This window comes from Cyprinodon variegatus, unplaced genomic scaffold (genome assembly GCF_000732505.1).
Source record: "Cyprinodon variegatus isolate N-32 unplaced genomic scaffold, C_variegatus-1.0 Scaffold1027, whole genome shotgun sequence".
Classification (NCBI taxonomy): domain Eukaryota; kingdom Metazoa; phylum Chordata; class Actinopteri; order Cyprinodontiformes; family Cyprinodontidae; genus Cyprinodon; species Cyprinodon variegatus.
The window spans coordinates 170162-182984 of record NW_015151480.1 but is presented as its reverse complement, the minus strand read 5'-3'; the positions used below and the strand labels follow the sequence as shown (position 1 = coordinate 182984).

Sequence of the window (12823 nt, the reverse complement as noted above, 5' to 3'; positions counted from 1 at the left end):
ATTATCGAGATGATTGCCTGTGCACTGTGGACAGATGTTAGATTGTGAAAAACCCTTCTGTTTTGTCTGCATTCATAAGGAGAAAGTTAAGAGACATCCAGGTTTTTATGTCTTCAGACATGCCTGTAATCTATGTAATGGGTTAGCTTCATCTGGATTTATAGACAGATATAGCTGGGTATCATCAGCATAACAGTGAAAATTAACCCCATGCTGTCTAATAATTCTACCGATTGGGAGCATATATAGTAAAGAGAATTGGTCCTGGCACTGATCCCTGTGGTATTCCACAGGTAACCTTTAAACATGAGGAAGATCTGTCATTAACATGAACAAAGTGAAATCGATCAGATAGATAAGATTTAAACCAGTCTAGTGCTGTTCCTTTAATTCCTACAAATTATACTAGTCTCTCTAAAAGAATATTATGGTCAACTGTATCAAATGCAGCACTGAGATCCAACAGGACGAGCACAGATACAAGTCCATTATCTGAGGCCATGAAAATATCATTAGCAACCTTCACCAGAGCTGTTTCAGTGCTATGATGAGCTCTAAAGCCAGACTGAAACTCTTCAAAAAGTTCATTATGGTGTAAGTGATCGCAAACTTGTTTGGCAACTACTTAAACTGCTCGTAGATAGAGGAGTGTTAATGATCTTATTTTTTATAAGATCAATCTTATTTATAAAGAATCCCATAAAATCATTATTGCTAAGAGCAGGTGGAATGGACGGTTCAACTAAGCTATGGTTCTGGGTGTGTTTAGCAACTCTATTAAAAAGATATCTAGGGTTAGTCTTATTCTCCTCTTTAAATGAGAAGAAATCACCTGATCTTGCTTTAAAAGGGACCTCGTATACAGCAGTAAATTTTTCCAGACTAGGTAGGATTTCCATAGTCCTGTGGAGCGCGATTTCTCTCCAGTTTCCTAGCATTTTGCTTCAAAGTGCGCAGCTCTGTATTAAACCAAGGAGCCAGCTTTCGGTTTTTAACGTTTTTCATTTTCAAAGCGGCTGAGTTATCTAAGGCAGTATGCAGAGAACTAGCAACCCATCAACAAAATCATCAACCTGTGAAGGGGAATAAACTAAATTATGCTGCCCTCTGCAGCACTGCTCAGCGACACAGAGGAAAGAGAAAGTGAAACAGATTCTTTAAAATTCATAACTGCACTATCTGATAATGATCTTCTAAAGTGAAACCTTCTTTTGGGGAGGAGAACTCTATTAAAGTAATCCTGAAGGTTATTAAAAAGTGGTCAGAGAGGATAGGGTTTTGAGGAAGTACTGTTATTTCTTCACATTCTATGCCATATATCAGCAAAAGGTCCAAAGTATGAAGATGACAATGTGTGGGACTATTCACATTTTGAACAAAGCCAATAGCATCTAAGATAGCATTAAAAGCTGCTCTTAAGCTATCACCTTCAATGACAGCATGGATATTAAAATCCCCCCACTATGATGACCCTGTCAGTATTTAATACCCAATCAGAAAGGAACTCTGAAAACTCATCTAAAAATTCAGAGTAAGGACCTGGTGGACGATACAAAGTTACAGAAAGAAGAGCTTTTCTTGCTTTGCAATTTGAATGAGGGAAACTAAGGGTTAAATGTTCAAAAGATTTGTAATTATTAGCTGCCTTTGGAGTAATCAGAAAGTCAGACTGAAAGATTGTTGCTACTCCTCATCCTCGCCCAGAACTTCTGGGTATGTGAAAATTTTAATAACTAGAAGGCATTGCCTCATTTATGCTTATATAATCCTCTTGCTGCAGCTAAGTTTCTGTAAGGCAACATAAATCAATGTGATTATCCCAAATCAAGTCATTAACTAGCAGACTTTTTGAGGAAAGAGATCTTATGTTAAATAAACCACATTTAATCATTTTAAATTTTTCCCCAATTGTAGTTATTTATTTTACTTAGATTATCATGATTTACTCCTTTGGGAATCTTTGCTAATTTATTAGATTTTGGTTGTGGGCAAGACACTGTCTGGACGAAGTAAAGAGTGGGTAACAGTAGAGAAGCTGCAGAGACGTGTGTTAAACTAGGACTCTGCTTCCTGGTCTGCACCCTGGGGGGTCAGGATTTTGGAGGACTAATAAATTTGGCCAGGCTTTCCCCAAAAGGATTGCCAATTATTAATGTAGCCCACGTTGTTTTCAGGACTCCACCTAGACCAATGTTGACATGAAATAATGTTTTCATTGATTGCTTTCCACGATTTGACATAAGATCTTGTCAGGAAAAAAAATAGTTTGGATTTGTTTTTGTTCTTTATGGGATGGCAGTAACTAACTAAATCTGGGTTTATTTTGCTCATATAAAGAGAAACGGATAATATGATCTTTCAGGTCATGGAAGTTACCGAAAAGGAGAAATTTGTGTAGGGAGAGAAACCTCTTAATGTCTTTTTAAATCTTAGAAACCAATTTTATTACTAGGAAAGCAGATACAAGGGGAGCATGACAACGCTCTACTGATTCAGCGTGTTTGTTGTTTGTCCAGGAGGAAATGTTTGTGAACCGTGTGGAGGTGAAAGTGAAGATTCCTGAGGAGCTGAAACCTTGGCTGGTGGATGACTGGGACCTGATCACACGACAGAAGCAGGTTTAAAGAAGAGAAAAGCACTAACAGAAACACATTTCCTGTCTTAAACTTTGACTCAGGAGTTAGTTTCCTGCACGGTATGAGAAAAGATAGAGCTGCAGACAAACCTACCGAAGAAAACATTAAATAGGAGAAATATTATTAAACCTTGGTACGATTCGCTGCTTTTTCCTTTTATTTTTTTACGGCCAAGTCGACATGACTCAAAGCCTTTCCTATAGGTATTATTATTAATATTATAATAAAACAGAAGAATATGATCTGAATCCAGTATGAGAAATATAGCTGATAATATCACAGGATGTTGCATCTTAGAAAACATGTCCTCAGTTCTCATCACGTCTGAAAGGGTCGGCTACCTCTACCTAAAATAAACAATATTTATTATTATATTACATTTTTTAATAAAGCAAGAGAGAGACAAAAGTTAGTGTTGAAATTATAAAGAAAACATTCCAAAAAAAATTTAGAAACAATCTACTGGACTTGGTTTCCAAGTTTGAAGATGTTTCGCTTCCCATCCAGGAAGCTTTTTCAATTTAAAATATCAGGAATAGCGTTGAGTTTGAGGTTTTATACAGTTGCCCAACAAAGCCTTGATTTTGTTTTGAAAACATGAAGATTGGAACAGACGAAGGGGTCCAGCTATTTGGAATGGGGGTCGTTTGGCTTCTTTTGTTAGACTGCAATGCCCCATATCCGTCTAAGTGTCGACTGACCTTTAAGACACTTGGGCTACTGTATAAAGCTTTGAACTCAACGCTTTTACTGACATTTTGAAATAAAAAAGCCTCCTGGATGGGAAGCGAAACATCTTCAAACTTGGAAACCAAGTCCGGTTGATTGTTTTTAATTATTTATTTTTTTTTTTTGGAATGGCTATGACCTGGATGACTGGGAACCTTCACCAGCATAAAAAAACGTTCTATCAGGTCTTTTACAGGTATTCGGATACTCCAAGATTTCTGTACATTTTGCGCTTCACCTCTTTAATCTGAGAGATTATTCAAGTGGAAAACATTAGAGACGGTTGTTAGTCTTCCCAGCAGTACATGTTCCTTAGGTTCAGCTAAAGATCAGACTGATCGGGTGTCTACCGACATCCAACGAGCTCCATCTCAGGCTCCAGAGCCCCTGCACACATCCTGTGTTAAAATTAATTTTGTGCAGTATTTAAGAAAAAACCAAGGCAGACGGGAGAAGGTAGTAAAAAATACCTCAGTAGTGCAACTGTAAGGTTGAATCCTTAAACTCAAGACGTTTTTAGTTTAATGTCCCTTGAAAAAATATGACAGCGTTCCGTAAAATAACAAAGTACAGTAAAGGGAATCTGCTAATTCATCTGTCAGACAGGTAAAGATTCAAAGGCTTCTAATCTATGAAATCTGACTTTGATATTTTCCAGATCTGGATAATATTAGTATTTTCATGCACTGTTTTGTATTATGCTGTCTAGTTGTCGTGTCCTTTTCTTGTCTGCTTCTTTTATTCCTGTCTTCCTCATATAATTTCCTTTCTTGTTCTTATTTCACTTTTTCAAACCTGATAAAGACAAAAAAGCTTTTATGTCTTAAATATAACTCCCTGATAGATGGACAGTCCCAGGAAATGTTCTGATGACCCTACAAAATAAAATGCAGTCATGCGTAATAACCTTCATTTCTGAATAACTTGTGTTCTTATTCCAGTTGTTTCATTTGCCTGCCAAGAAGAATGTGGAGGTGATCTTGGAGGAATATGCAAGTTACAAAAAATCAAAAGGAACCTCTGACAACAAGTAAGACATCGTTCTGCCTCCCCTGATGCTCTCTGAATGTCAAAAACAAGAGACATCCACATCCTGTCATTTCAATGTCCTGCCTCGCTCCGTGTGTCCACCTCATTACACCACTTTTCACATAACGTGTTTTCCGCATTAGCGTCCTATCTCCCCTTCTCCCATCACATTTATGGGCTTTTTTATGGCTCTTTTCTGCATTTTACACCATGGGAGGTTTGCTTTTGCACATTATGCAAGTATAATTGCACCTAATTTAAAACACCATAACATAAAAACACTTTTCTTCTACCCAGCTTTTATTGTAGTGCATCTTCAAAGGCTTCGGTGTATTTGTGGTGTTTTTGTAAACAGACAACAGAAAGCTGCTCGGATAAATTATTCCGTTTAGGGTTTTGAACCTGAAGCTCCTCCGGCGTTCTTTTAAGGTGCCGTTTGTGCAAAAATTTTAATTATTACTGGTCTGCTTGTTTTCTAGGGAGTATGCCGTTAACGAGGTGGTGGCAGGAATTAAGGAGTACTTCAACGTCATGCTGGGCACGCAGCTGCTTTACAAGTTTGAGAGGCCGCAGTACGCCGACATCCTGTCCGAACACACCGACGTGCCGATGTCTCAGGTGTACGGAGCCCCACACCTGCTGCGTCTGTTTGGTGGGTACCCTGTAATAAACCCTCATCATCATCATCATCAACATCATCATCATCACAAGTCATAAGCTCATTTTTTTCTTTGTTTAAAGCTAAACTTCTTTTCTAGTTCTACAGTAGAATATGTATGTTTGCCCAAAACTTTAACAGATCAGAGCATCATCTAACACATTAGAATAATAGAATAGAATAGAATAGAATAGAATAGAATAGAATAGAATAGAATAGAATAGAATAGAATAGAAAAATCCATTTATTGTTCCACAATGGGGAAATTCTGGTGTTTACAGTAGAGAAAAGATTGTTGAAAAAATGGTCACACAAATGTGGACCTTATAATAACATAAGTAATAAAGTATAGTATAGTGAAGAGTTAAAAAATAAACAAATAAAATGCTGTACTGTAAATAGTTTTAACAATATAAATACTGTGTACCTGGAGAATAAATAACCAATATGCAGCTATGGACATTTTTACAGTCATGGATATTTGAAAATAGCAGCAACATCAGAGATGCGCAAAATCAAAGCAGCATGTTATTTACTGACTAAGATAGAAACTGTTCAAAATCAGCATGAATGTTACTATTTATTGAGGTTGTTGGGAACAGTGATGGTTATAAAGTCTTCCAGCTGCTGGGAGGAAGGATCTGTGATAACGCTCCCTGGTGCATTTAGGGTGCAGCAGTCTGTCAGTGAAGGAGTTCTCCAGTTCTGCAGCAGCTTCATGCATGCGGTGGGAGACATTATCCAACAGAGATGTTAATAGTCACACCGGATGTGTACGATTTAACATTTATGAAAAATATAAAAGAATATTTCTGCAGGAAAAGGCTAATCTAACTGGTAGTGCTCTATGATAACAAATAATGTTTATGGTCACAGTAACTGCTATAATTTTTTGACTATAAAAACAAACTTTTTGTTTTATATATGCTCAGCTCTTCACTGTCATTTGTATCACTAGAACTATTATTATTGTACAGTTGATACTTGTCACCTTAATTATGATGATAATGGTGATTCCTATTAGTGAATCCCTTCCTGCTATCATTGCAACCCCTTTACAGGGGAACAAAAGACCTCGGCTAATCAGCAAGGACAACAATTCCCTTTAACGACCCCCCTTTCAGAGACATAGACAGGTATGGGGCATTGTAGTCTAACAAAATAAGTCAAACGACCCCCATTCTAAAGGGGCGGGCCCTTTTGTCCATTTCAGTTTGCATGTTTTCTAAGGAAAACAAGGCTTTGTTTTTGGTCCACTCTATAAAGCCACAAACTCAACGCTAATTCTGACATTTTGACTTGAAAAAGCTTCCTGGATGGGATGCAAAAGGTCTTTAAACTTGGAAACAAAGTCCAGTGGATTGTTTTTTTAACTTCTTTGGAATGACTATGACCTGGATGACTGAGAATCTTCACCAAAATAAAATAAGATGAAAAAGCAGCAGCCTGATTATGATCACTGAGCAGCATACAGCTGCTGACATTCGTAAACTAAAAGTTTGTGCATATTATTTTATCTGTTTGATATTTGATCCATTTCCTTTTTTGTGTGTGTTCTCCTTGCAGGAAGTTATTGAACCTAATAAATAAATCATGTTGTTTCATTTGCAAAACAAAAGGAAAATGAACACAGTAATTAATTTAATGCACACGTCTAATGGCATCATTTTGACATTTTTAACAGCTTATGCATCATTTATTGAATAATGTTTTTTTTAGTTCATTTAAATACTTGGTTTTAAAATTCATTACGTGGCATGCTGAATTATATTGCTTATATCTGATTGGTTTACTTTCATAGTAAGTTCATTTTAGACCAATCGGCTTGACTGGAACAGTTGATCGGTGGACATGATGGGAAAATCTAACTGATAGAGGAAAAAAAATTACTACAGGATATTATCAAGATTTATTTTCTTATCAAATGTTTCTATTTTCTGCATGATGTAAACATTTAAAAAACATATTTTGATTCAAATGAACAGATCTATTCAAGTTTCACTTGTATCTCACATATTTAACATGGTAACTAGTTTAACCTCTTTGCATTGTTATATGAAGAACTAATATAAAATTAGAAAAACATATTTTTCCCTCCTCTTTCATGCATCTTAATCTCCATTGACAGTTCGTATTGGAGCCATGCTGGCGTACACTTTGCTGGATGAGAAGAGTCTGGCCCTGCTGCTCAGTTACCTCCAAGATTTCCTCAAGTAAGCCCAGACTCCCAGCGCTCCATCAGAGACTCCATGTCATGTTTGGCTGAGTCTCAAATGACCTGTTTCTTCCTTCTACTTTTATATTAGTGCAGCCACTCTAGGTTGAAATACTTCTGCAGCCATGAAATCGATTTCCCGCTCAGAAAACAGTGTTTTTTCCCCCCTCTGAATGCCTCTGCCTGTAGCTGCAAATGACTACAGATAGAGCTGCTGCTTGGATATTTGAGACAGAATATGTGGATTATTCATCGCAGATGTTTTATTTATTTTGATCACTTTTAGGAGTTCTAAATGAGGAGACCATGCACAATTTAAAAACGCAGTAAATAATTAACTGACATTGGATCTAAGAGTGTAAAGATTGAATAATGTTTTATATTCCTTTTTAGTAGTAAACCATTGATTTTCTGCAAACTGCCTGTCACAATAGATTGTATTGATATCCAATAGTGATGAACGTCTCCCTGTTTCTGCAGGTACCTGGTGAAGAACTCGGCCAGCCTTTTCAGTGCCAGCGACTACGAGGTCGCCCCCCCTGAGTACCACCGCAAAGCTGTGTGAGAGCTCTCAGCAGCACGGCGCTTTGACTGAGACTCCTCGCCACCTTGTCAGGCTGCGAGTAAAAATGATCTTTAGTTCAGTTCGGAGTTTCATCCATTAAGTCTTTGGAACTTGTAACAGTTTGCAGGAAAGACCAACGAACTATAAAAGAAACCGTTACACTATCATTTCCACTTTGTCCTATATGGTGTTTTTGTGCATTCCAGCTGAGGAGCTTGTTACTATTGCATGCTTTGAATTATTTCTGTCTTTGGTCACATTAGGTGCAGCAAAGTTAGCAGCCAGCCGTTAAAATGTTTGTATGTCGTGCATTTGTATCAATTTGTAAGTAAAAAAAAAAGAAAAGAATTGTTAAACCATATCCAAATTGTTTACTGTGTCTTTAATGTTTATGTCCTTAAATAGTTTAGCTGTTCTTTAAAGGATTAACAAGTTAAAAATGTCCCTCACAGTTTAATTAAGATAAAACACAACAGACGCACAGAAACTCTCCTTCTAAATTGGTATGCATATAAAAACTTCCAAAGATTTATTTATTTTTGGTAAAACAGTTTAACATTCATCAGCACATGTAAGTTTAAGAAACAAAACACAACATTAAGTCCCTATGTAAGGAGTTATTATTTCACATCTCTTCATTTATGCTGCAGTCATAAAGTTTAACCTTTTATTAATTTCCCCATGTCTGTTTAATTTCCCCATGTCTGCACACAACAGGCTATATATATTCTGTAAACACCCCATGATAAATCTAAATAAATAATGATGAATACATTACTAAATAATAATTACTGTACGCAACAAGTGGTCTGGTTCCTGTTACAGTTCAGCACGGCTGGAGTCAGAAGGCTTACATTAAACAAGAAGCTGAACTCACTCATATATATATATATATATATATATATATATATATATATATATATATATATATATATATATATATACTAATATACTGTACTCAAGTTGAGGGGGGATGGCATCCCCCTTTTTAAAGAAATATTAAAAATCATCCCCCTTCTTAAATGATCCCCTGTCACATTACTGAATGTGTTAAAATTTCTACTATATATTAACAGCAATGGCAATAATATTGCCCTTTCAACATTTGGTGTGCTGTTGGCTTATGAGTATCCTGAGCAAAATAATTAAAATCAAAGAAGGGTCCCACCATGATTATGAAGCTGATCCCAGTGGGAAATTTGTCCCTAACTATGTAGGGGCAGTGATAGCCATGCCAGTCCAGGACTGACTGCAGTTCTACTGTAAGGAGCCTTGGTCAAGGTCAATGACCGGCGTACCTGACATGTAACAACCATACTGTGCACATTCATCCATCCATCTTGTAACACGCTTAATCCCAAGTGGGGTCGTGAGGGGTGCGACCCTATCCAGCTGTCAATGGGCAAGAGGCGGGGTACGACCTGGACAGGTCGCTAGTCCATCGCAGGGCAACACAGAGACAAACAGGACAAACACACACACTCACACCTAAAGAGAATTTAGAGAAGCCAATTAACCTAACAGTCATGTTTTTGGATTGTGGGAGAAAGCCGGAGTATCCGGAGAGAACTCATGCATGCTCAGGGAGAACTTGCAAACATCATGCAGAAAGACCCTGGGCCAGGAATCGAACCCAGAACCTTCTTGCTGCAAGGCATGGTAAAGGGCTTGCTGAGCAGCCCTTTACCATGCCTATTGCTTTAGGTTAATGAACTATATTAATTATGATTTATGCATACGTTTGGGAAATGGGTTTGTTTTATCTAGTGATGGTTTAAAAATTGATCCATTATGTTTGAAAATATTCCCCCTGCAGTAAAAGGCCACTTAATCAGCGGTCAACAATGAATAAATCAAATTTATTTTATCTACACAAGGGGGCAGCATTTCCCCCCTTGGGTTTTCCGATTAACCCAAAAAACCTATTTGAAAAACCTATTCTTTAAGAACAGTTTCTTTCTAGAAAATCTTCATAAATCTAAATCACCCAGAGGTACATACTTAGAGAAGTGTGTAGTAGCTGCTGTTTTACATTTTAGAACTGGAGCATTTTGGACATTTTACTATAAAGTGAACTGAAATTAGTAACACAGTCAAATGAGCATTTAAACAAGAAAAAAGAGAATCCCCTGAACAATTATCTGCTTGCTATTTTATTATTTTCTGTTTCAAGTGCTGTGAGGTCTTTGGCAGCCACAGGTGTTATAGGTTCATGATGAGATTGGAGGAGATAAAGGATGACCAATAAGGGTTCTCCTGGAAAGACCCAGAACAATTGAAGGTTTGCACAACCCTACAGAGGCAGATTTGTATTCATAAGGTGAGGAGCAGGCTGCACAAGGTTTCTTCGAATCCTGCTGTCCCTGTCCTTTAACGTCTGGCTCTTTGTGCAGGTATCCACAGCTCTGAAAGAGGAGCGTAAAATAGGGAGAAATCAAGGTTTCTGCAATAGATGGAACATAGAGAATGAGCTGTCTTCATTACAGTGGAAAAATCCAAGCATCCAGAGAATCTCAGAAAAGAGTGACTGTGACAGTAACAGAATATTTTATATTTATATATTTCTAAAATGGCTGTGGTTTTAAAAGTAGCTTTTATAAGCAGATTTCTTCACCTTTTGCTAAATGGTAAATCCTGATATATTGATGGATTTTAACTGAGGATGAACAATCTTGTAATGGTTGTGTTTACAAAAGCAACTATAAATCTGAGTCAGTAGCTCAATTAACTTTGAAAACGTATGATTCGTCTGCAAATAAGCAATATGGTCACGCCTTATTCCAGTTGCATTAATACAACAAATGTTACGTACAATTTCAAGCTGAAAACAAACAGCTACCCTGGAAAAGAATATCTTTTACCATCATCCAACTAAGCAGAAAATTTGAGTTTTAGCAAGTTTTATGAAATCCGATTTTGGGCTTTATTTCTTGCAAAAAACAAATAATAATAATGTGTGCTCTGTATGATATTTACAAAAAAATTCTAATTCAATCTTTCCCGATAGTATTTGGAAATGCTGTTCCATACACGTCAATATGACATTTTATTTAGGATAACTCTTAAACAGCCAGATTGTCTGACAGTTGTATAAAACGATTTAGCTTTAACAATCAAACTATTATTTTAATATTGTGGACAAAGTCCCATTTATGTGTTCTTAAAACATGTTTATTTACCTTGATATAACCCTGATGAAATCTAGACACAAAATTTAATGTACACCTAATGTAATGCCAAAAATTTTTTGTATAGTTAATTAACCTAAAAACTGAAACTGTTTACGTTTTATGTCACTATAATATGAGAAAAAAGTCAGAATTCTGTCTTTAATCCTAGAATTCTGACTTTTTTTAAATCAGAATTCTGACTTTAATCTCAGAATTTTTTATCTTAACGTAGATGGGCAACATGAAGGAAGAGATACATATGAGAGCACTCAGCTTCACTGACAGATGTGAGTTATTTTGGAGGGACAGAGACACATTGGTGAAAAATGACGAAATTAGGCAGCTTTTTACATGGCAGAGGAGTCCTCGTGATGCTATTTCATTAATGGAAGAGCAGAAGGTGATTAAAACAAGAGAGCTAGTCTCTAAAACAGAAATGGCTACAGCTTGATGCTAACATGTTTAGCTGTCAGAATTCTGAGATTAAAGTCAGAAATCTGAGAAAAGTCAGAATTCTGAAATTAAAGTCAGAATTCCGAGAAAAGTCAGAATTCTGAGATTAAAGTCAGAAATCTGACTATTTATTTATTTATTTATTTATTTATTTATTTATTTTTGCTCATTGGGAGTCTACAGTATTCTGTTTCAGGTAAATCCTGTTGGTGAACTTTCCTTGTTCTATCCCAGGACTCTTCCAACGTCTCCCAAAGCTCTGTACAGGGAAGTCCCGCCCCCTGCGTGCTCCCATTGGATTAACTCTCAAGCCCCACGCTTATTCCCACGTTGATTGGATGAGCTGGCTATCAATCAAAGTGCGACCGGAGTTTACAGTTAAAAGCGTCAGGTGAAACTCGGGCTGAAGACGGGAGAACAGATAGAGAAACTTTACAGGAAAACTTTTAGGTCAGTCTGTGCTCTGTTTATGAAAGTCTGCGGTGGAAACATACTTTTAATTTGAGAAACAAGACAGATACAAGATGAAGAGCCTGAAGTATCGACTGAAAAAGCACGAAGTTACCATCACAGTAAGTTGATAACATTTGGTTGCTATGTTTTGCTAATATTCCCTCCCATTTTATGGCTGCAGTGAGGCTAGTTTTCAGCTTCTCTAGTCAGGCGTTGTGTTTCCACACCAGGGGTTATTTGTAACCCTGGCCTCCCCCCTCCTAGCGACCACATTATCCGTGGGCATGTTCCCACGGTGGTTGAGGTCTGTTTGGGAAAAACAGCTCGAAGCACCTGCAGCTCTGAACCAGATGCGGATGGAGCGCTATGTTTCTAAACACATTGCATGGATTGGGCTCAGTGTTTCTATGACCTGCAGAGCTTTCCACATCACTGCTGCTGGTTATCACAGACAAAAAAAGAGAGAAAAAAAACAACAGGTTCTTACAGGTCAAATCAATGCACCAAACTACGGTATCTGCTCTTATCAGAAAGGTTCAGGAATCTCACAGTCCAATGGTTCCCTTGATTTGAACACATTTTGTCCTGAAAACGCCCTAAACTGATAAAAGAAGATATGTGTTTAGTTAAAATAATCCACAGTCAGTTATTTATATATATATATATATATATATATATATATATATATATATATATATATATATATATAGCAAAAAGATTATCTATTGTCACACAAATATGGACTATAGAAAAATATATAAGAATAACATCATTGTATAGAATTAAAAGACAAACAAATATAATACTGGAAAACTCTGCATCTGGAGAATGAATAACCAATATACAGCAATGGACATTTTTACAGTAGTGGATATTTGAAAATAGCAGCAACATCAGAGATGTGGAAATGATGAC

The 12823-nt window shown here is 36.9% G+C and overlaps 2 protein-coding genes across 4 annotated transcripts in view; both read left to right on the top strand.

Moving 5' to 3' along the window:
- The window catches only part of LOC107100911 (mortality factor 4-like protein 1), a 15953-nt gene extending 7776 nt beyond the window's left edge, over nt 1-8177 (top strand). The window contains exons 8-12 of the mRNA XM_015399587.1: nt 2517-2618; nt 4307-4395; nt 4874-5046; nt 7181-7265; nt 7748-8177. Of these exons, the coding sequence (XP_015255073.1) occupies nt 2517-2618; nt 4307-4395; nt 4874-5046; nt 7181-7265; nt 7748-7832 (534 nt within the window). The 3' untranslated portion in view covers nt 7833-8177. The remainder of the gene's footprint in view (nt 1-2516; nt 2619-4306; nt 4396-4873; nt 5047-7180; nt 7266-7747) is intronic.
- Nucleotides 8178-11827: 3650 nt separating this feature from the next.
- The window catches only part of uaca (uveal autoantigen with coiled-coil domains and ankyrin repeats), a 52526-nt gene continuing 51530 nt past the window's right edge, over nt 11828-12823 (top strand). For all 3 annotated transcript variants that reach the window (XM_015399590.1, XM_015399591.1, XM_015399588.1), the window contains exon 1: nt 11828-12027. In XM_015399590.1, coding sequence (XP_015255076.1) covers nt 11980-12027 — 48 coding nt within the window. In that variant the 5' untranslated portion in view covers nt 11828-11979. The remainder of the gene's footprint in view (nt 12028-12823) is intronic.